At 40.2% G+C, this 25,789-nt stretch overlaps 1 protein-coding gene across 2 annotated transcripts in view; it reads right to left on the reverse strand.

The window, feature by feature from the left end:
- Positions 1 to 371: 371 nt before the first annotated feature.
- Positions 372 to 25,789, reverse strand: part of LOC135474962 (protein naked cuticle homolog 1-like) — a 46,866-nt gene continuing 21,448 nt past the window's right edge. For both annotated transcript variants that reach the window (XM_064754668.1, XM_064754667.1), the window contains 5 exons: positions 18,681 to 18,729; positions 17,238 to 17,356; positions 12,370 to 12,471; positions 4,566 to 5,095; positions 372 to 3,439 (listed from right to left, as the gene is read on the reverse strand). In XM_064754668.1, the coding sequence (XP_064610738.1) occupies positions 2,767 to 3,439; positions 4,566 to 5,095; positions 12,370 to 12,471; positions 17,238 to 17,356; positions 18,681 to 18,729 (1,473 nt within the window). In that variant the 3' untranslated portion in view covers positions 372 to 2,766. The remainder of the gene's footprint in view (positions 3,440 to 4,565; positions 5,096 to 12,369; positions 12,472 to 17,237; positions 17,357 to 18,680; positions 18,730 to 25,789) is intronic.

Consider the following 25,789-nt stretch of genomic DNA (forward strand, 5'->3'; position numbering starts at 1 on the left):
GGTTTACTCAAGAAATTCCGGATTCCTCAGCATATTAATTTTACAACGATCGTATAAGTGAAAAATTCTTGAAGTCAATGTTAGAGAATCAGAGGCATACATTAGCATCGTACATACTTCCTCGTTAAACGGACATACTCCCTGGTTGTAAGGGCAAACATGTTCGTTGAGCCCCTTTTAAGCATCTACTAATCAATTTATTTATTTATACGACGGCAGCCAGCATTATGGTGGGAGGAAACCGGGCAGATCCCGAGGGAAACCCACGACCATCCGCAGGTTGCTGCAGGAGACCTTCCCATGTACAACCGAGGTCACTGAGCCGCGCAAATTCATAACAGAACAACTTATTTTTTTTTCATGAGATGAGCTTTAATTCAATGTGCTTAAAACAAAACATGACATGAAGAAAAAAATCACAGCATATAATAATATTTAGTTCAGCAAACTTGAATAATAACTTAAGTGTTTGGTTTTCGGGTAAGAAATGCTTTACCACATATCTTTTTTCACTGACCACCCAGAAAGTCGCATGACCAGCGATTAGAAGGCTTTAGGATTTGTGCAATGATTGACCTTAACGATCATAAAAGGCATCCATGTTTTACTGAAGTAATGTACACACACAATTCTCCACATTACTATGTGAATATGCTTTTGTCAGTAACCAAACGTAACAGTTCAGATTGACTGGTCAACTAGCCAGACGACTGGTTTAACACATGCTTTTCAAAGAAAAAAATGTAAGAAGCATTAGGTAACAAAATTTTACAGCTTGGCAAAGCTCAGAAATCAGAATTTCCCTTTGAACATTTTTTGCAAAATAAACATAAAGATAAGCCACGTGACTAAAGTGAATCTGACTGTTCATTGGTCACAAATTTCCACCTATAATGACACCCACTGTGTTATGGACAAAGACACCTGTGATATTTACAGATACCACAATCCCCACTCCTTTTAACCCCCTCCCAAACAAAAGGGACTTATAATTTATTAACAGCACATTTAACGAGGTAGTTTGTGTTATTTATTTACGTTTGATCAACTCCTATTGCCATGGTGATATTCAGTATTATGATTGGCTCCTGCCTTTTGTTGTGAAAGTTATTCCAATTTACAAATATGGTTTTCTTTATAATTAAAGGAATTTCCTTCCTTCAAATGAAGCTAGAGAACAAAGACCACAAAAGTGAACCCACTGTACATATAAACATTCCAGTATCCATGGAAATATCTGATGAATAATATTTATAACTTGTTGACCAATCAAATAACATATGTTCACTGACAATCATTCACGGACATACATTCATTAAACTGTACATAAAATGCATTCTATGTAACAAACAAGACTACTGGTAATACTGTAACAGTAAATGGTATCAAGTGTGACATGTCGCCACAGGTGGCTACTGTGTTAGGGTGTAGCACCTCCATGGCACTTTTCTGCCACAAGCGCTGTATTCAATACATCTACAATGTAATGTGCTATACTTAAATTGACTTGTGGCAAATGCACTTGGCCAAAATTGTGGCAAAATTCAAGATCCTTAGGTTCTCAATATTGTGCTAATGTTGTTTCCTTTAAGATTTCAGACTATAGGTTAGATGGGAACGAAACAGGCTTTATACACCATCATTTTCAAACTGATTGAATGATGAAACACAGGAAAATATTTTGTAAACAATACAAGGTAAAGCAATTTATCAATAACTTTACTGAACGTCCAAAAATTGTTTTATTGAACTAGATTTGTCCATGATTTAGCAATTTGGAAAATTGTTTAGCATGTGTTTTCTTTATAGATATATATCCTTTTTGAAAACCAATGCCAGTTTCATGCCACAAATAACAGTATACCCTGTAAGTAATGGTAATCTGGACTGATACAACCGCTAAACCACAATTCACCACCAACCACCTGATAGCACAGCAACAAAGTACACTTGACGTTTCAACAACTGACCATTCAATAACGGACACAAAGACATTTAGCTCTTGATCAGAACTGTCCACCACATAGTGAGAGTGTAAATGTAGAGCCCAATAATCTCAGGGTGACATTACAGGTTGTGGGGTGAGGGTACCACAGTGTGATGGGGCGAGGGGTTGTCTTCCAAAGGAAAGTTACATGTATATTGTTCTTCATCATCCACAAACAGATTCAATTCTGAAGTTCTGGAACTGTGTCAGGGGTATCTTTGGTACAATGTTGAAGCTCCAAGGATGGAGTTTCAAAACCAAGAAAAATTTTAAGTTTCTACTGTGTTTTCATTGGTTGTCACACTGAGTATTTTAATTTGACACACCTTTGGTCTGTTTTAAGTCTCATCAGCTTCAGGTGTAGTTGTTTAATCTTACCCAGCACCAACAGATTACTCTTTGCATGAACGGTTGTTTTGGTTATGGCAGAGGTCTGTCAGTTTCCATGTAGAATGAAGTAAATGTTCAGAGACCCCTGAATCTGTGCGTTATCCCCTCCACCCATTGACACAAAAGTCTTTTTTAAGCATAAGGAAGTATATACCCTGTCAGTAAGGGGTTGCCAAGGAAACCATCAAGCCATGCCCCCATCACGGCGGCTGCCAGTGTCACAAAGAGCAAAGCATACCAATATCACACAGAAGGCCTCTGTTTCAGGCAAATTGTCAAGACAAAGAATTCTTCCCAGTTGGGCACGATGTTGTAGAAGCCACTTTGTAATGTAAACTGGAAATATCATTAAGAAGTCGGCTAGTGTCACGCACACCACCACGGCTGTGTCACGCCTCATAATAATGGTGATAGTGATGGTGATGATGGTGTTCATGAACGTGATGGTGTTCGTGTCTCTGAATCACCAGTCGTTTGCCGTCCTCATCCCACGTGTGCTGCCTCTCAATCCACTCCGCCACTTGCTGCATAGCAAGGTCGTGGTCTTTCTCTCGATGGCGGTGCCGACGGTGATAATGCGGGGACACCGAATCGGGCACCTGAGAGGGCAAACTGACTGGTCTATACCGACTATACTTGCTCATTGGAGATGAGCTGACTTTAGTCTGAGATTTAGGGGAGCGCTGCGTCGCTTCCTGGGGGTCAAATGACCTTGACCTAACATGGGGGTCAAACCTGACATTGTCAAAGAGTTTTGTGCTTGTCACCTTTGTGCTTTCCCCTTCCTTCTTCAGGTTGTCGTGGAACTTGCATGCTGCGTCCTGCGACCTTCCTCGCTGCGGAGATTGCTGGTTTTCCTGTGCATGATTCAGTTCAGAGGAGGTAGGTTGAAATTTAGAGGTATTATTTTCTACACCTGCTAAGTCCAGATAATAATTGCGTCTGTCTTGACTTTCCTTGGGTCTCTCCTCAGTTTGGTTGTTCTGGCACACAGGCTTGTGCTTCCTCTTCTGGTGAGAGTGCTCATGCTGTGAACTGCCGCGGGAATCACTATGGTGCCTCCTGAAATCACAAAGGTGAGCAAGTTAAAATACACTTACACAATAAATCAAGCAATGCATGAAACCACACTTGTACCATAAATAAACCACACAAAATAAAGGTAAGCAATTCAAAATACTTTCACATTAAATACACTCATACATCTTAGAATTTAATATCTACATGTATATTCACTACTAACATAAAAACTTTTTATCAAAGCTGTGACAAAGATGTGTGACAATTACGATAATGCTGACACGACCACTGAAGTTGTACAATATGGTAAAACTGATGCAACCACTGAAGTTGTATAACACGGTAATACTGCCACAGCCACTGAAGTTGTATGGTAATACTGCCACAACCACTAAAGTTGTACTAAACGGTAATACTGCCACAACCACTAAAGTTGTATTATACGGTAATACAGACATAGCCAATGAAGTTGTATTATACGGCAATACAGACTTAGTCACTGAAGTTGTATGATATGGTAATACTGACACAGCCATCAAAGTTGCATTGTATGGTAATACTGACACAACCACTGAAGTTGTATAATATGGTAATACTGCCACAGCCACAGAAGTTGTATTGTATGGTAATACTGCCACAACCACTAAAGTTGTATTGTATGGTAGTACTGCCACAACCACTGAAGTTGTATTATATGGTAATACTGACATAGCCACTGAAGTTGTATGATACGGTAATACTGACACAACCACTGAAGTTGTATGATACGGTAATACTGACACAAGCACTGAAGTTGCATTGTATGGTAATACTGACACAACCACTGAAGTTGCATTGTATGGTAATGCTGACACAACCACTAAAGTTGTATTGTATGGTAATACAGACACAACTACTGAAGTTGTGTTATATGGTAATACTGACACAAGCACTGAAGTTGTATTATACAGTAATGCTGACACAAGAACTGAAGTTGTATTGTATGGTAACACAGAACCACTGAAGTTGTACTGTATGGTAATACAGACACAACTACTGAAGTTGTATTATATGGTAATACTGTCATAATCAATGAAGTTGTATTATAACCCTGAGAGAACCTTACAAGTCATTATACTACTGTACTTAATTTTCCTTCCAAGTAAGCACTATAGCCAAATGTACTCACCTAAGATGTCGTACATGATTTCTCTCCATATTCTGCTGCACTAGTTCCGCCAAATGCTGATGATCATGAGAACTCAGTCGTACTCTGTTCCCGTGAAGAGTTTGCAGCGTTGACGGCTGATGACCACTTTGTTGCTGGTGATGTCTTGTTTGTTGTTGTTGTTGGGCCTGCTGCTGCTGTTGTTGTTGGGCTTGCTGCTGTTGCTGCTTTTCTATATTGCATTTCGGAGTATGCTGGTGCCGGCTACTTTGTTGTAATAAATTATTTAACTTAGAAAGGTCTTTGGGCAAATGTATGGTCTGGCCATTGTCTGTAGCATTGGCTAAGCTGCTGTCTTTGTTCACAGGGGAGTCCTTGCCTTTCGAATTTTTCACAGGTGATGATTTAACATCCGCCTTAATATCAGCCTGGAGCTGTGAGTTGTCGGGGCCTACTGTCAGGCGCAGTTTTAACGATTTAGTTCCACTGCTGGGTAGCTTGATGGAGGAGCCCACTGCATCATACAGCGCCTTTAACAGGCTGGCCAGGTCCTGAGGATAAAAGAAAAAACACATGAGAATTACACAATGGATATAACCTCCAATTTACTGGTGTTAAACTTCAAATCACAAATCAAGGAAATGTCAGCATACTGTACTTCATATACAAGTAGGCCAAAGACTTGATTATATGCATGTGTACAGTATTCTGGCACTGCTTACACCACCACAGCAGTGATGACCCAAACCCAAACATACATTCTTATACATTACCAGTATGCTACATACATATATTACATTTTATTGCTATTACATTTTACATTTGTGAAGTAAAATCTCCATGCTGATTAACACTGCATCCAGAATAATGGTTTAGCAGTTCAATAATAGATAACAGTAACAGGGGGAAATTTTTTTATCATAAACAGCACTATATACATAATTCCTAAATAATCTCACATGCTAAAATAGGAATTGCTAAATCAATGTTTTCTTACTCTGACTACCGTGTTTCGATTGTCATTTGTATCAATATGCCAACAAAAAGGTAATGTCTTAAACTGTAAAACAAACCCATTTAGACTTGTAAAGAGTCTCACTCCAGCCTTTACAACTTATGTACTGCTATAAAGCAGCTATTACATGAATGTTGAAGTGGGGTCAGGACTAGTGGTATGTCTTCTCAGCTTAAGACTAAAGCAGACCACTGGGTTGGACAGGGCTATTTGTAAACTACTGATATCCAAGACTAAAGTTATTCAGGACTATTTATTTGGTCAATGTCACTTAATTCCCTGGAACAATGAACACTGATACATCTCTGCCAGGGTTGTAGGGGGAAATGTCAGTAATTTGGTACTCCATTCTCTGGAATTTGTAATTACCAATCAAAGTTTGGAGTCTCTTGGGTTAGGTGACCTTTCCCTGACCACAAATCAATAGTGGAGTGGAGAAGGGCAGCCACTTTGCCCCTGCCCAATACACCTACACCTCCCTCCCCTCCTCCAATTTTCTTAACTCTATTCCTCTTGCTGGTGGACATCAAGTCTGGCTTGCCTGTAAAACCAGACTCAACCAGAACCACATTTTGACCAAGACAGATTCTCTGCTGGACACTGCATGTACACCATGTAGTATTGACCACAACTGACCAGGAGCTTCATGGATGTTCCCTAGCCCCAAAGGCAGTCCTGACCTTCTGACTACTAGTAGAGTAGATGACTCACTACCAGCGAAATCCCACCACCAATCCTCAATGGAACCTGTGTCCATGGCAACCGATGAAGAGGCTTCCTAAGAGTGACAAGACAATGGATCACCATCAAATTGTGAGACTCTTAAGGGAGACCTCTCTCCCTGTTATTACCCACACACGTCCAGGCCTAGCACAACAACCACAGCAGCACAATGACCATTAAAGTGACTGATTTTCCTTCAATTCACCCAATCCCTCCTGAGCAAACTGACAATGGCATCATTATGTCAGCCATGTTGTTTTTGTAACCAATAACTCTGTGCTTAACATGAAGAAATCTTCTTAAAGGTATTCCCAAAATTACAACTTCAAAACTGGAAAAGTTTGGAATATTCAAGATTTAGTTCAACTCACACCATCCATTAAGTTCAAAACAGACTTTCCAATTCACACAGCACTTGACGAAAGACACCTGGACAAAAAATCCTAAAAGCCAATGTCACTTTGCTATATTCCTGGACAAAGTTAAAGTCGAGCAGGAGGAAACAAATTCTGTATGAATGCCATATCAATCAGTCCATCTCCTAAACGATCTGTTTGAGAAGTTAACTCTGACTACACAGAGTTGTTATGTTAGCCAGTGTTTTACCCAGTCAAACAGTCTGGGCTCCCTCATCCGTCTCCTATAAAACAGCCTTGTGGAGACCGCAGGATGCCTACCATTTACCAGCCAACTACAATCAACATCTTCCCCAATCTTTACCTCTCGCCCACTCTATTTACTCTCTTCAACTCCCACTTTTTTGGGCTGTACAACTGATCAAAGTGCTATCAGTGTAGTCTTCTCCAGGACAGACAGCTCAGTTTTCTACAGCCAGGATGCTCCACAGTCTCAGTTTAAGACAGTTACTGATGTCTACAGGGTGCCTGGCGTCAAAATCTTACCCCAGGAGAATTTAAATAACAGCCTGTATTTCTCCAGAGAAATCCCTATCACCAGCCAGAGTATACATTTGCTCCCATTCCCCACAAGCAGACCCCTTTGTAGGCGACCCAAGGATAAATTTACCATCTCCAGATAGAATAATTTGCAATTTAACTTGACGTAGCCAGCTGTGTGATAATGCCTAACTGGAAACAATGATATCTGCGCTTAGATAAAAGCCTAACCTGATCGCTCTCTTGGCCAGCCCAATGCCTAGAACTGCTATATCTGGATAATCTATACCCCCTCATTAATCACCAGTTTGCTGGACAGTTAGTACATACATGTGTACTTTGTTACCATCAAAACTCTGAATAAGTGTCTTATTGAAAAAAAAAAAAACATAGGGCAGCACTTTCATTAGAAAATGATGTACCCACATTCCAATTCAACTGTAAACACTAAACTCCTTACCAATGTGTTTACAAACACAGATAAAATGGCCGATATTTGTAGAAAATTAATTGAATTCATTGTAAAAACATGGGAAATGAGAATATACTCAAATATTAATCGCATCTTCTCTGAAGCTGATTTCTATAAATGCATTTTTACAGTGCGAATTTTTCTTTTTTCTGCTTTCACATTGATGAAAGCAGCATCAAGAGATTTTATTTGATGTATTATTGATGAGCAAAGCATTGAAAACAAAAAGGAGCTTTTCTCTCATTTTTTTTCCGAAGCAAAGTTTCATCGAAAAAAATTACATTGGCTAATTTATAAATCATTCAGATAATAAGAGGAAAACGAAGGTTGTTAATTTTTTTTAGGATGTGTTTGGGATGTGCTGTGCTTGGGGAGGGTGGCTGTTTTCCTGTAAGCTGAAGGCAATGAAGGAGCTAAAGCAGGCTGCTAGGGTCTGTTATCTCCTCAGATGACAAGGGTACCAGGAGACACAGAGGCAAGAGATCCCACATGTGATAAGAGTTCCTGGGGCTGCTCAGATCTAAGAGTAGTGAAGGGATGTATCCTTCCTTACCCCCAGCCTCTGTCCACACACTAACACACATGGTCTCTTTATTGGTACAATCCATCAAGCTGCACTTCCCAGCCAGGGCTGACTGAGGCCCCCTCTAAACAAGCCTATCAAATATCTGCGCTTATTTCCACCTAAAAGGAAGGTTTATATTCCAGCAAGTTCTCAGAACTTCCCTGTTTACAGCCTATTGCCCAAGTCAGTGGGCAAAACTTTGCAGGGCTCACAACAAATACAGTGTAAAAGCCACTTCAAAAAGAGGGCAGTCAGAGCAGTGAATTCCCTGGCAGACTGTAACCATTTGATCCTTGTTCTGAGGGTCCATATGTTAGCCATTAGTGAGCTGGGAAGGGTGGCACACAAGGGTGGAGGATGAGGGAAGAGTAAGACTCCTTCTTGATCAAACTCACAGATAAGGAGGGGGCCAGGCAGGATCTCACCTTCCATGTCAAACTTTGTTAACAGCCAAATCTCAATACAGGCACATCTGCAAAGTACACCAACATCTGAGGCTTCCAAAATACACACACCAGTGTACTCTAGTAGTGTACACCAACATTTGAAGCTTCCACACTACACACCACCAGTGTAACCAAGCAGTGTATACCAACATTTGAGGCTTCCACCCTACACACCATCAATGTAACCAAGCAGTGTACCCCAACATTTGAGACTTCCACACTACACACCATCAGTGTAACCAAGCAGTGTACACCAACATTTGAGACTTCCACACTACATACCATCAGTGTAACCAAGCAGTGTACACCAACCTTTGAAGCTTCCACCCTACACACCATCAGAGTAACCAAACAATGTACACCAACCTTTGAGGCTTCCACACTACACACCATCAGTGTAACAAAGCAGTGTACCCCAACATTTGAGGCTTCCACACTACACACCATCAGTGTAACCAAGCAGTGTACCCCAACATTTGAGGCTTCCACGCTACATACCATCAGTGTAATCTGTTAGTGTACACCAACACCTGAGGTTGATGCACTGAACACGATCAGTATACTCTACCAGTGTACACCAACATCTGAGACTTCCACACTACACCTCTGGCAGTGTACACCAACCACAGAGATGCCTTATTACTAAACACCAGCGAGCATCAAAATCTATGGCTCCAGCACTGGACACAACCAAAGGCACTCCAGTTCACCAAAGTCGGTGGCTGTAGTGTAAACCAACATCTGAGACTTCATCACTGAACATAACCAGCGTACTCTAGGAATGTGCAGTAATGTCAGATGCTTCATTTGTAAACACCATCATTGTACCCCATCAGTGTGCTTCAACATCTGAGGCTTCGTAGTTAAACACAACCAGTGTACTATAGAAATGTGCAGTAATGTCAGATGCTTTATTATTAAACACAATCAGTCTACCCTACAATGTGCTTCAACATCAAAGGCTTCATCACGGAACACTATCAATTTACTCTAGTAATGTGCAGTAATTTCATATGCTTCATTGTTAAGCACAAGCAGTGTGCCACATCAGTGTGCTTCAACATGTGAGGCCTTCTCAATAAACACCACTCCAGCAGAGTGCACAAAGACATGGCGTACATTAACGTAACGCATGGACACTAAATAAACCTCACAATCTATGAGACACTTGTGCACATGGTGAATAACAAGCAGATTACTGAAGGACAGAAACAAAATGTTTAATTGTACCTAAAATGCAACCATTTAATCCATGTATATAATAAACTATTACAGAATCCATACTGTTATATCTACATGTAAATGTAGGGCCATATATAACCACTTGCCAAACAAAGGACAAAACTCTCCAGTATTCGAGTAACAAGCAATTGATTATTTCTCCTGAAACATCAACCTACTCTCTAACCTTCAAATAAACCATCATTGTTACCATTTAGGCCCATAATTGCATGGATGAAGTAGTCAATTTTCCATTTGATCAGGAATAGAGGGCCTCTGGGAAGAGTAAACTGTGCAATTTGTGACACTTACTTTCTTTAAATAAAGGTTTCACTGATTCATTCATTCAATGTTTAACTATGATACCTATTTTTTTTTTTTTTTCGATATCAGGTGAATGGATCGACTATCAGACAGACCACCCTTTCTAAAGTAGACAATTTGCTACAGTTCATGTGGGTACTTGTAACAGTGAGGGAGACGTGTGTTGTTCTATTCAGATCAGCCTTTATTCACAGGTCATTTTAATATGCTTATTGTGGACAGTAAGAAAACTACACATGTATGTATACAAAACTCTTTCCGTCGGTACCACGTGAATAAACAATTCAAGCATTTACTGATACAAGACACCTTTCTGGTAATCAATATGCATGCTATTAACCAAGACTTACAGAAAACATGAACTTCAGTTAACATACAAATTAGACTTTGTATCATGGGATGCTTTGCTAACTTCGTAATAAACTGATCACGAAAACTCACATCCCCTTCGTGAATTTCTTGTGTCTGATGAGCTCGCATGCAAATGGTCTAAAGTACAATGAGGCATACCACTGGGAATTATGGTCAGTATACATGTTTAAATTTGTAAATTTACTAAGGAGAGAGCCTCGACATAAATATTTGTTTAGCCGAAGAATGGATATTGGTGTAAAGGATAGAAGAAAGTGATAAATATTCAGAGGGCATGGTGTTAAAATGAAGGCCAGGGAGATGAGGTCTTGGCATCTAATTGGTCACTTGGGACTAGCAAATCCAGTTAAACCTCCAACACCTCAGCCATTAGTTCATGGAGAGACATTAAACAACACCATCTTCATCTTACTTCATTAAAGGCTCTCTGTATGTAACAACACCAACAGATCAAGAGCTAGCCCCTGGGGGTGGCTAGTTATACTTAAGCTCACTAGGCCTGGGTGGGGTTTCAGTCTCAAAGTAAACCCCTGAGGTGTCATATCTCTGAAAATGCATGTACTGGAGTGTCTGGCACTGATGTATAATGTGTAACAGAGACTGGTCAGTAGATGTTCTTAAGAAACTGGACAGACATGGTGCAATGATATTTGTTCAGCTACACATCTTAACATCGGACCTATTCTAAAACACCCTGCTCTTAGATAATCGTCACCCTCTGCTGAAGTAATCTTCACCCTGTTCTTTGATAATCTTCATTGCAGTTAGATTTTTTAAGATTTCCTTTCACAAAATATCAGTCTCGTCTGTGTATGTTACCATTCAAAACTGGTAATAAAGATCCTAAAATTTATAAAGTGAGTTGCATTATTACTTTCTTTATTTTAACACTATAAGTGGTACAGGTACAAGTCTAACATTTACTGAAGGGCAGTCATTTGATCAATGATTCTCTCTCTCAGAACAACAGAAGTGCATGTAACCAATCACACTTCAAACAAACTGATCCAGAGGCTAACATCTTTCTCCTCAGTAACCTTGGTGATACACATACTGGGTATAAAATAAATGGAAAACTTCATACTGCACTGTCTATACAAAAATAGCTCTGTATAAGTGAGTCTTTTATCTAGTGCTGCTTCACTGAGACGACTTGGCACAGGCAAGTAAGCTGCCTGCCTGAGCCATTATACTGATATGGGTCAACCAGTGGTTGCACTATCCCCTTCATGCTGAACCCCAAGCGAGGAAGTGACAACTTCCTCTTTTAAAGTCTTAGGTGTGACTCGTCCCAGGATTGATCCTGGATTTACCGCTTCGGAAGCGGATAGCTCTGTTGGAGTTACATCCTTACCATGTACATGTAGTTTGCCTTCACTCACTCAAGATAACATATCCTGAAGCTTCACTCTAAGGAAATTTTGAAGAAAGCCTAACCAGGGCCATGTTTGAACTCATCAAGTCAACGGTGAGAATTTCAAACTTGTGCATGTTCAGCCCCATTATCTCCCCTTCTGGGTCACACAGGTCTGTGGCCAAAACTGTTATATTTTACCAGGGGTAGACCAGGAATTTGGGGGATGCCCAGATATGTTTTCATGGCCACTGTTATTGATATATACAGAGAGTTCATGTAGGTCTGAGTGCAAGTAAGCAAAAAGAGGGTGGAGGGGGGGGGGGGGGGGGTGGGGAGGTGGTGGTGGTGGGGGGCTATAACCAGACTACATGGCCCAACCTCTGAGACATTCCCCCTCCATATAAAACCACTCTGACTCACACACACACACTCACCTCCTTTGTTATTTTCCCCTGGCCATCAAAGTCGTACAGTGTAAAAGACCATTCTTGTTTTGAGCTCTCCCTGCTTTCAATCTGCACTCCACACTCGAATTCCTGAGGGAAAAGAAAGAGTAGAATGTGTACTGTGCAGATTGTGGCTCTGATAACTCCGCCAAGCCAGCTTAGTCAGGAGGGTAAAAAGGTGCTCAGTTCCCTGCCGAGGAAAACATACCACAGCGATAATTGGTGCAAATGTTACCAACATCTCTATAATTCAGCCAGTTGTTTTTTGTTTAGATGGATCAAGGTTTTTCACAATGGTAATTAACATACATGCTGTACTTCTCAAAAACAGGGCTAAATGTGCAAGAAACATGTTCAACTCCCAGAAAGAAACTACAGGTGGTCTTCAACTAGCTTTTAACAACTGCTGAAGATGGAGGCTGGTGATAAAGTTAAGTGACAGGTTTCCCAGCTTCTTTAGACAAGAGTTACCCTAATCCCCTGGCTTCCTTCCATGGCACCCCACTGAAAAGGGCATTTCAAATACCTTATGGTAATAAAACTGGACAAAGTTAGTAAAACTTACTGATCAGTGCATGTTCTCTCCTGCGTACACAAGGTAATATTAAAAATATGCTGGTACATGGAGTTGGTCACATAACAGGGTTCTTAAAAGAGACATAAGCAAGATGCCGCATCTGCACCCTATTGACTCAGAAGAGGTAAACAGTCTTCACTCAGAACTTTTCTCTCAGGGTCAATCTAGCTTTAAGCCTTGCTCCTGGCCCCAATTCTTCCTGGTAACTTCTGAGGAATGTGCCCTCTAGTTAACCAGGCCGAGGGGGGTGAGGTGGAGAAGTTGTGGGTAGGGGAGATCTATCTGTTGATGTAGCTGATGTATACATATACATACATACATACATATATATATATATATATATATATATATATATATATCCTACAGACATGTGCTACATAAATGGATAAACAACAACATGGTGAAGTTCTAGGACTGATCGTGTGCAATATCCCTGTTTATACACACAGATTTTGGTTACACCAAATAGAGTGCTTTTTTTTTAAATAGAACTATAGGTTAAGACCAAAATACATTTGAATTCACCACACAAAACGATTCCTAATTGTATAACATTCTTGGCAACCTGCCAGGTATCTTCTTTGCTTTATTTGGTATTATCTATGGAACAGAATTCTGTCTTAGCAGTGTAATACATAGGTATATAATCAATTAGACGTGTGTCATTAGCAATGGTTTGACACATTCTATGAATACCTAAAATATATAGGCCTATCTTACAGCATAAAAGAGGGTTAGTGTTATTGGCCAGAGCCAATAGTGAAGAAAAAAAAACATTCCTTCTTGCTCAAAAGAGACGTTTTCAGGTGTTTTATAATCCGAAAGTATTATATAATTGGACTTTGATTGAAGTCATTAAAGTGACCACCCAATAGAGCCCCAAAGGCCCATGCTGTATTACCAGGTGTAATTGAATACAGTAGTTTGCCCATCCCTCAGGGCCCTCTTGCTGGTATATGCCAGAAGGGATGCCTTTGATCTCTAGTAACTACTGACATACCAGGCTTTTCTGTCATCAAACACTGGATGGAGACCAAACTACCATCAGTTGGGGGCACTCAACCATGAAATGGTAACACCCTACTCTCCAATACACAACAGTTCAGGCTCTGTAATCTAGAGACAAGTCTCCACTCAGGCAGCAAGCTTCCTCTATTCACAGCTTATCTCCTGGCCAATGATTATCACCTCGCCTCCCATCTATCAATACACCCACAGCAACATTCCAGCTCTACTCTCTCTGATTGGCTACATCCAACACACCCAAGGCAATCTGAGAAATGACACACACCTTATGTTCAGGAGAACTCCAAGAGTCCTGTACCTGTAACATATACACTCAGAAAAACAAAAGAACCTGTAAACATTCTTTTGAAAACTGAGATGACCTCACTGCCAGCTGATACTTATAAAAAAACAAAACAACAGAAAATGCAAATATTCACTAAAAATTTGAGGTGTCCTCACTGGATCAATCAGTTTAAGTCTTACTAATGCCAGAGTTGAAAGGTTTGCCTTGACCTATTCTTTCAAAAGCCCATAAATCGGACTATATCCATGTGGAACAAAAGTCTTGAGTAGGGCGTCCAATCAAACAAGCCATCATCATGTGACTGAAAAATTGTTAAGTATGATGTTAAATCCCAAGCATACAATTAAAAAAGCAAGTCTGGAAAGAGAAAGTTAACCATTCAAGCAGATCTAGGTTTTCTCCACACAGTACTGTTATAACTAACAGCTCCTCATGCCCTGAAAATACACTGGACAACTCCACTTAAAAGTCCTTAATATGAGCTAAAATTTAAAATTCATGTTAAGCTATTTCTTTCATGCTGTATAAAATCTGCACAATTTTTCAGACTTGAAGTAATAATTGGATGTGTACTGAAAGTTTGCTGAGCAATCTTAAACTCAGTCAAAGATTGCGCTAATATTTACTTTACCCTTGACATGATAGTGTATCACAAAATAAATTTTTCTAGTAACTACTTCGCGTTACTTCCCATTCTGCCAACAGAACAAACATGCTGACACCTCCTGATGCATCACATGAAGCTCTGGGCTTATCCTCGCCTATTTAATAGTCCACTGATCAAACAGGAAATAAATATACACCCCTGCCTTTTGACTCCTACACTTTAAAACACTCTCTGCCCAAAAAATCCAGCAAGTCTACAAGATATATCCACCAAGGAAGAGAAGAGAGCACTGTATACAGCCACCCTACACCCCACCCCTACCACCATGTGGATCCAATGGTAGAAGTCATTTTCACCTGACAAATATATTTTCTTTTCCCTGTCAATAGTGTCTGTAACGCTGAACTACACATATTTACCAGCTAATTGATCATATGTGGTTAGAGTTATTCTGAACTACACATATTTACCAGCTAATATATCATATGTGCTTAGAGTTATTCTGGACTACACATATTTACCAGGTAATTGATCCTATGTGGTTAGAGTTATTCTGAACTACACATATTTACCAGGTAATTGATCCTATGTGGTTAGAGTTATTCTGAACTACACTTATTTACCAGGTAGAGTTCAGCATCCATGCAAATAATATAAAGATCAACTGTAACTTGTCTTTTTAATTAATGCATGGAAAACAAGTAACAATTTTTTCCTTCAGGAAATGACAAGCTATATACTTATAGTTCATTCCTGCAGTATCTCTGATATGTACTAATGAAGTGATTTTTCAGGGAGCACACCTGTATATTTAAGCAGAATAAGAAAACAACAGGAAATTGTCAGATCCTTATGTGAAGGTTGTACACAGCTGAGCCAGACTATAAAATTTTGCATTTATGTACCTGCATTTATCTTAAGTTGACATTTTCCCTAATCACGAACAACAAAATTAGAAGATGAAAAAACATATGTATATTTGTAATAAAAACACCATGGAATCTGAATTCGGGCAGGCTAGCCCTATATCATTGATATAAAATGCATTCGGGCCCTGTGCCATGTATATTTCCAAAATACTTCAAGGAATAGCTCTCTCAATGTGGTGACCAGATTACACTCACTAGCTTTTAATGTCCACAGTGGAGGGCAATTTTATATGGACTCATTCAGATTTTATGCTTTGTGGAAGTGAATAAAAGCTGTGAAAGAGGGATTCCTGTGGAGGGACACAGCTGTGACCAGGTTACATTTCCAATAAAATAGTTCATATTAAATCCTGCAAAAGGTCTTCTTGGCTCCCCCTCCCCCAATCACTCCCCTCCACAATTCCCCCACTTCAAATACCCCATGTCTTATCTCTAGCTAAGAGACACCCCTGTAATGATATCCCTGCCTTAGATCAGGTTTCTTAAGGGCTCACTTTACTCTGGGTTGGCCCAGTCAGCCTTCAGTCACAAACTTCATTCATAGACTCAGAAGAGAGAACTGTATGCAATGTCAGGCAGTTAGGTCACCTCTACTAATCAGTCCAGGGGGTTTGGAGATGGTAGAAGGGTAGGGGAATAGTACCATAGTATCCCTGCTTAACTGGATGTTACAAAAACAACACAAGAAATCATTGGTACAATAACTTCCTTGCTGTACTTGATGTTACAAAAAACACCAGACATCATTAGTACAAAAACATCTCTGGTGAATTGGACGTTACCCGAACAATAACACACCAGATATGATTAATACTGTAAAATCCATGGTGAAAGGAACATCACAAAAATAACCAGACATTTGCACACACATGAAACAATGCGAATGATGTCACTACCACAGAAAAGGTTCACATTTGGGTTTTCTCATGGTCTTTTTTCTAGATTCATCCGCCCACAAAGTTGACCTCTGCCTTACAGGTGAAATATTCTGGATAATGTTGCCAAACACAATCAGATAAACACCTGTATCAAAGTCATGTACATGTACATCTTCTTTGCATGAGAGGTGTATTAATATAACCCAATCTAAACCATGGCTGAAGTGTGTTAGGACTGCGTTGGAATGTACTTTAAGCCAAGGTATTAACCTTCGAGTACACCACTACTAGTACATGACTTATTTATTTATTTGATTGCAGTCTTACGCCATATTCAAAAATATTTCACTTCTATGACTGCTGCAAGAATTATGGTGAGAGGAAACCTGGGTAGAGCCCGGGGAAAGCCACGAGCATCTACAGGTTGCTGACAGATTATAGAATGTATGGACAGAGAGGAAGTTAGCAGAGTTTCTGTATTGGGAAGAGAAATATATACGATCACTTAGAACCCCAAACCTGCCATGATTGTGTAAGTGATGATGTGACGTACCTCGATGTTGAGGCTGCGTTCATGGTCTGAACATTTCTCCTGGCAGTTGACCTGTCCATCCCGGTCAATTGTGAGCACTCTGATGGTGTCATTACCCAGGGCCTCTGGGGGAAGCTCCACTGCAGGGCAGAAAAAACAAAGCTACACTTAGTTTACAACAGTTGATACCCAAGCCCCTCGCCCCATTCCCTCAACGCGGCCCTTGGCACCTCAGATGACGGACAGCCATTCTGAATTATGCACAGTCAATATTCAACAGCAGCTCCATTCCCTACGGCCTGCGATGATCTAACTGTTCAGCGGCGACTAAATTGTTTCAGCACGTTTGTTCTGTCGGCAATTACCTCGTTACCTCAGAAATATTGATCCGAACAATGTCAATTTATCAAACACAACCTCAAATCAGGTGTCACTTAGCTCTGCTGCTGCGTTGCTATATGGTTCAGACACACAATATGCCAGTTGACAATCGCTGGACTACACCAGATCTGCTATTAGCTTGGCAACCAAAAAGCACTTCAGCTTCTCTGGGAATACGGAAATCCATTCCCAAGTCAAGAGATTAAAGCAATGTTCACAAGCAACCTGGGAGAAGTATTCACTCTAATAAAGCCAATGCAATGGCCAAACACATTTTATGCAAAACAGTGCAAAGTACCTTCACACAAAAGAAAAACGTATTACCATAAGAAGGTGCTCAAAACAAACAGTTCATACACTTTGGAGAAAGCTACAAACATTATTCAAATGATTGAAACGGAGGTTGCTAGATCAAGCCCTGCTGTTCACTAAAGTCTTCATAGCAGTTATTAAATCATTATAACTAACTCACTATAAACCAACATGGAGTCAAACGGCGTCAAAAATTTATAATTTCATTGACTGTGGTTAAATCCACATGTCAGACAGCAGAGCTACGGTGATGGGGATAAGGATAATATATGAGATTTCTCACATGGAAATTACCGCGTAAATGCAGCACTGGTTTAGTCACGTATCCATTCATTCAACCCTTCCCCGTTATACCTGAACTTCAACAATAAATGTCAATATAGTGACAGTTCAGGTTTATTGATTTTAAATTTTAGCTTAATTGTAATTCAGTCAAGAAACCGCTTCTTTGAGAAAATTCTGCAGAATTTTGGAAATTTGAAAATTGTGAATACAGTGCAATAACTGTATAATAACAGGTTTTTTTGTACACTTTGATTAATTGTACTTGTTATATCTATAAAAATATTTTACGCTCTATTTCAAATTGTATATAATAACTGTATACACAATTTGAAGTAGAGGGTAACACATCTTTACAGATATAAAATGTACAATTACTCAGTATTGGTAATGCCTATATAATAAATTAAAGTAAAATAAAATGAATTCCAAAACTAGTACTTTTGTGGGATAAATACTGTAAATTTTAAATGATGTTAGCCAAATTACCTTTCAAAGGTATCCTTTCTTGTTTTCCGTCACAGCAAATGGATACCTCCTAAAACAAATGAACAACAAAATTCGTTAGGACACAGTAGAAAAAAAAAAAAGAGAAAAAAAGAAAATACAGGTATAAATGTTTTAATTTTCCAAATTCTTCCCTTCATCTCATGAACCCATTTGGCGTTTTGGTTTCAATTGTAGCGAAAACTTATTTGTGATGATAAATATAGAACTTCTCAAAGTAAGTTTTGTCTCAAATACTGCTGTCAGATGAGGGTTGATGTAAGAGAATTAAGTTAATAGTGATTCAACAAGTGTGGATATCCGAAGAGAGCGCTTGAATCAGTGGGTGGTAATAGAGTTAATGCTAATCCTGCCCAGTGTAATCTAATCATCAAACGCACACTTTACTGTGCTTTGTTCACCAACACTTCATCTACAGGCTGTGCCAGTTGCCTCATAGATAACACTTCATCTACAGGCTGTGCCCGTTGCCTGGCCTTAATGAACAATTTCACAGATATCATCCATCATACCGTTAGACCCTGGCTGCTTACTTCATCTCTAGAACTCCAACAAACAAACTGCAGAAGGCAACACGGATACAAGAATTCCAACTTTGCATCCAGTTTGTTTTTTTGAGGGGTGAAGACAAAGTACTATATTTGTGGGTGGAATTTTGCGGCAATTGTCTGTAAAAACTGTCTGTGTAGTTATCTGTCAGATGAAGACAAACGCCATGTGGCTGTGGTGATGTTTGTGGCCTGGGTGCAGTGGGGAGGGGAGGGTTTGTTCAACACAAGGAGGGTATCAATACTGCAACGCTTACATCACACATAAGTACTAGAGTAGTGCAGCAATGCTTACAGGAGATAACAGCTTCCACACAAAACAGCTGTCCATTTTTAACTCCATATGTCCAAATAGCTTGCGTTTCTTCCATGTAAAAAAGGGCATTATTTCAATGTACATTTCTACACTTGATCATAAATCTTTCATTACATAATGTGCCTGATGGCCAGTAGATTGTATCAACATCTTTCATGAGGCAAACAGACTGAATAAACTGATTATAATTACCCAGAAGAGACAAGACTGAAAAATTCAACCAGTGAGGCATCTGGCCATCTGGGCCTCCATTTCAAAAGACATGGATTTCTTCCGTTTTCTTAACTTTAACTATACATTATACCCCATGATCACACTGACTGAGACAACTGTTAATGAATCTATGCTTATGTACCAAGTTATTAACAGCTTCAATGTAAAACATGATGTGAATATTAATATTGGACATTTTGTTGGGTTTTTTTCTGTTTTGCTCAAAGAAGATTCAAAGTTTGTTCTGTGATGGTATCTAAGTCTAATACAAAAAAAGGAAGAAGAAAACCCTCACAAAAAAAAAACACAAGTACACAGAATGTTTAAGTGGAAGCAATCAAGTAACTGCTCTGTGTTTGGGTCACAAGGCTTTCTCTAGGTTTAGGATAATGTTCGGCTACACTTGATTAGAACGACTAGTCTTGGCTCACTCCAATTTCTGGTGGCTTTACGCCTGCCGATTACTCTGACACAGTCGCACAACCTATTGATTTACCAGCACACAAAATAAATAGAGAAGTCAGGTTATCAGGCAGTGTGTTCAATATCCTTGCGGACTAACGCCCAATCAATGATCATGGGAGAAAGCGGCCAGACAACTCTCTAACTCTGCTTCATTCTTCTCATCACTGTCGCCTTTTCATCATAAAAAAAATGATCGCTTAAACAGAACCAATCAAATTACAAGGCAGGACAATGGCAATAACAGGGCAGTGTTAATAACGCAGGCTTTCACAGTTCTGACCAGTCTGTAATCAGAGCCAAATTAGGGCTAAAAAACTGGAGCTGCTTTTCCTCTTCACTGCCAGTCGCTCAGTTCTCAGTAACTTTACTTGAATTCCAGGCAATATCAGAGGATGATGTGAAAGTGAGATCAAAGGTAAAGAGGCACAACCAAAGAAATCTAGGTATCACAAACACACAAGATATATGCTATTCCATTAAAATTCTCTCACATCCAATTAACTTTAAGCTATCGATAAGGTAAGGAGTGGTCAATTCTGTACCCAAAACGGAATATTTTCACAGCTTATGCAACTACATATAGTTACAGTTTCTGGGAGAGGAATTCTCGCACATACTGCCATACCATCTTCAACACTTCATACATTTAATACATCCATATCAAAGCATGCCTTCAGCTCCTAAAACAGACCCCATAAAACACTCTACCACTCTCACTTCAGACCCACAGTGTGTGCTATCACTTTATCTGTGACTTGTCTCTGTAAGTCCATAAAATCTCCTCAGAGGGGGAAGTCAGGATGTCCTCTAGCAAATCTGTAGGCCCTCCAAACATACATGGAAGGCTAGGCTAACAGGACAAGGATGTAGTCTTTGATGTAGCTAAAGTATGTGACTGAGGTAATGCCCCACTTCCTCTATCTGGCTGGATGCTGTGTGGTGGCAGCGGCGGGTGCAGTTAAGGGAGATGTCCGCTGCAATTGAGGGGACTATCAGTGTATCCTCATCCCCACACTTCATCCTCGGCTCACTGGCCAAGACGACCCGCCAACCAGCTAGCCACAAATCTCAACACACACACACATCAAAGCACAGACCTTTTTTTTATCTCCGTCCCTCTCTTCAAAATTAAAATTTGGAGGGGACTTTTTTGCGGTGTTTAACAAGCGGCTTGGAAAGAGCATTTGTGTTAAAGCGGGGGTCATTTGTTCAGTGTTGTGAGAATTCTGATCAATGAGTGCTGTCAGCCGAGTCGCGCATCAAAGGCCCCTGTTTTCAGAGAGAACATGAGCTTTTTCACTGCCAACGACTTAACCTGTCATCTTGGGGCACATCTCAGTTCTTCTAAAAGCTCCTCGCATCATTTTTAACTCCTATTTTTCCCCCTGGCAAGCCTGGCTGCCCACCTTTGCTGCCATGATGGTGTTTATGTCAGGGGTAAGCTCATTAACAGCCCTGCTGGAATGCTCAAATAATGGGAATGTTGTCAGTTATAATGACTCTCTACCTGTAGCCTGGTTATCCGGACAAGTCTAAGCCATAAAAGCCAGGGCTCCTCTATGTAGAAGTGTATTAGCTAGCCCTAACCTCTCCGCTCACCCTAACCTACCTTCATTAGCAAACAGCTTACTGCTAAACTCACACAAAGCTCCACCGACGGAAAATACCACAAAAACTTTCTCCTAGAACAAATATTTATCAGGTCGTTGGTACAGCAGTGGGCCTCCGAAGCGCGTCCCGACAATGAATAAAGTGCTTCAGCGAGTGGGGATAACGGACTCAACAGATTCACCATCAAAGCCAAGAGTTTTTTCACCAACGTGTTTTTTCACATCAGGAACACTAAGAGCCCTCACGGAGTTATCAGTGTATTCCCCAGCTACAAGTGTTACGTCTTAAGTCAGCACATGAGACACTGGGCCTGTCTTACACCTCAGTGAACAGCACTAAAACATTCCAGGTCAAGGTCACGGAACTCAATCAAATCCAGCTTTTCCAGCTGATCCTTTTGTCTGGTTTGATTTGTTCGTGTTACATAACAACCCTACCATTGGTAACAGAGCATAGCTGAGGTTAGCAGAGGAATCCCTGCTCCCAGGAAGATCTGTGAAAGCACACACTAGGCCTACTTTGAACATAAACAATTTCAGCTGTCTGCTTTAAAAACATGAAAAGGCAAATCATAGCATGACCAGAATTTAGTATCAGTTACACGTTTCAAATGTGTTAGCACTAAATTTCTTGATAAACATATCCATCTGTTTTTTTTTTTTTTACCTTAAGAAATGGAAACCTGGGTTACCATAGTGATGTGTTTGAAATAATCTTCTAGCTCTTTTGAATAAAGACTTGCTTCTAATTGCATGGTCACTTCTACATTTAGTCTAGAACTAATACTTAAAGACACTTAGAGACAAGACGAATGACTACACACAATCTTTTCAGAGCATAATTAATTCATTCATTCAACTCTGTACCACATTTTTTACCCTTGGTTGCTGAAATACACAATAATTCATTTAGAGGTACACATTAAATGTGCACAGCACTCACTCCCTCGCCACATACTTTCTCTGATTTTGGCAAACTCACGAATGTAATATTTCCACACTGAGAGGAAAATCTCACAAAGCTATATAGGTTTGAAATTTGTCATATTCTTTATCACCATATCTTACTTCTTCAGAAAAACTATGTGAAACACACACAAAAACAACAAATTATATGACTTTCATGGAGGAGTAAAATTCACATAAAAGCCCACCACCTAGACCTTCCTAAAGGTATCCGGATTACTTCGCTGGATAAAAAAGGCAGTATAACCCTGTGAAGTCAATTTTCCACAGTTTGTACATGGCTTGCGGAGGCTATTGCTAAAATTGATCCAGTTAGCAAGAGCAGTCTCCTGCCTAAAGCACCAGACCACTTAGATGCTTAAACTTGCCTTCTTGCTTCTTCTTGAAGCCCCGAGTTTCCCAGAGTAGCGCTGTGCTGACCCGCTTCGACCAGTATGATGGCGTAAAGTCCGCCCCTTGTACCTGGACGCCATTAGACTCAATGGTCCCCCAGAGTTTTCAGTTAACAGGCCCTCACTTAGCACTGAGCTCCCAACAACATTGGTCTGTGTTTACTGTAAAGCTGTACACAGATCTCTTTCTGCCCTGTACACAGGCAAGAGAGAAAGAGAAAGACTACAGGCTCGCTGTGCAGGTCTACAGTGAGTCGGGTCCTCTTTGGAAATGGGAGAAAGGTTGGAAGGTGGCCAGCAAAAACCCTGTTTGGATTTAACCTCTGCTCTCCAGCAAATCACCCTGAGGTTTGAGCAGAGTCCGGTGAGGGCATACTTCTCTCTCTATATTTACACAGGTCTCAGTAGTCTTCAGTTACTAGGGTCCAAGAAGCTCACCTCTTTCTACTCCTCTGTATGCTTTAACCTGCTCACTTCAACAACATGCAAAAAAACGAACACCCTTGGCTTCACTTCTCTGGACTGATTGGTAGGTTTCTAAGACTAACAGTCTCTGGGCATTTCTCAATCTCCACAGTAAGGGAACTTCTCAATATCTGGCCTCAAAAATTCCCCCCTAGCTCCCTTCTCTTGTCAGTCCTATGTGTTCTACAGGGCCACCCCCAGGGGCAAGAGGAAATCTGCCACTGAGGCACATCTGGTGGGGTCAGTCCAAGGAGTTAACCAGCCTGTTGTCCAGTACTGACCACTCTGTCACTAGAACCACAGCATGAATGGGCAGCTCCCAAGGGCTAGCTGGGGAGGCTCCCACTCTTAACTGCTAACACTACACCTCTCGAACACATGCTATATTACTCTGCACTCTGTGACTCCATTATTCTTCTAACTTCAATCAATCATGCCAGCCCTATTCTTTCCTCAGCACCCCCACTCCCACTCCATACCCCCTAGTCACCATTCTCCTTCTGCCCAGCCAATTTTGCCTCCCCCTCCCCCTTCTGCCAATCTTACAGGCCCCATAATTTCCTCTCCAGATCCTATAGACTGCACCATTATGTGCAATATTACTACATTATTTCCACCCATGGCTGACTGAATCTCCAACCTCTGACACTTCCCTGACCTGACAAGTTGATTAACAAACCCCAAAATAAAACACCCCATCCTTCATTATAAAGCTGCAAGGATTCCAAATGGCCTAACTAGTTCAGCTATATCTTTTATTATCCACAAATACCACAATCCATAAATTCCAATGCTGGCCAAAAAGTTAACAGATGTATATGACGTCTCAAAGAAAAAAATAAAATTAATATAAATCTGAAATTAAAATATTTGATCTGCTATATATAAACTCTCCTATACGCTTCTGTCCAAGATCAGACTAAGACAAAACTTTATCAGTTTTTATGACGATGTGTTTGTGAAACAGCCCCGAGGTTCGAAACTGCTTTCTTTTCATTCACACTTATAGTAAGCAAAAGTAAGCAAAAAAACATTCACATTTTGGGCATATAAGCATACGACAGAGTAAATACACATGTAGAGCATGTGTAGAGCAAGTTACTGATGAATATGTAAATAAGGATACAAATACATTCAATTCTGATATTTAGGCAAATTTTTTTCATACATACATTGTACACTGTGAGCAACTCACCGACATGTAGTGATAGGTTTTGCCAAAAAATACAGAAAAAAGTTTGTATGCAGATATATCTTTGTCACTTGGTCTCCTCAAAGCAACATAATAGTGTCTTAATTGTTTATTTATGTTACTGTAGCACCTTTTACATATTTACGTACATTATGACATGTCGAAGGTCACACTACAGTAATTTAATTCTATTTACAGTGTCAGTATATCGTGTACATTTGCATGAACAATTATTAATAATTAAAAGAGGGGAGGGATCAAAGCTGGCTTAATTGACAGCTATTCGTGCAACAGCAGGGCTGGTTAACAAAAACTTGTTAACCTCATCTGGCCAGGTAGTGGACAGGTGTTAAAATACATCTAATAAGCATTATATCAAATCTCTGTATCAAATTCCTTTTGACATGGTCACACAATAACTTGCATGCCCCCTCCTGCCTAGCCAGCTCTAGCAGGAAGGGAGGGGGATACAAGGACAGTGTGCCCTGTAATGACATACCTTCTTGTTTTGTCACAGCTTACAAACAGCATCAAAGTGTGGCTAATTCACCAACAGGAAGCAACTGTATTTAATCCTCGCCTCTCCACAAAGCCGCATGACCCCCACTTTTATAACATGTACATGGATTTACGTCACATTTAAGTAGGCCTCGAGTCGACCACCTGAACAGAAGGATCTCTTAAAAAAAGAGCTCAGCCAAACACGATTAACAAAAGCATGTGATGCTTTCAAGCCACACTTCAAAGTCAGCATCAAAGGCCATGCTCTAACAGCTCCTTCTCCAATCAGCTTCCACAAAGAAAGTTTGATGTATCTTATACAAATCAACCATAATTTAACCCCAGATGATTCATTTGAAGGAATGCATCTGTGAATTTCATAGTTTCTGAATACAAACACTGTCTTATGCATGAACTTCTAAA

Source organism: Liolophura sinensis, chromosome 9, assembly GCF_032854445.1.
Source record: "Liolophura sinensis isolate JHLJ2023 chromosome 9, CUHK_Ljap_v2, whole genome shotgun sequence".
Classification (NCBI taxonomy): Eukaryota; Metazoa; Mollusca; class Polyplacophora; order Chitonida; family Chitonidae; genus Liolophura; species Liolophura sinensis.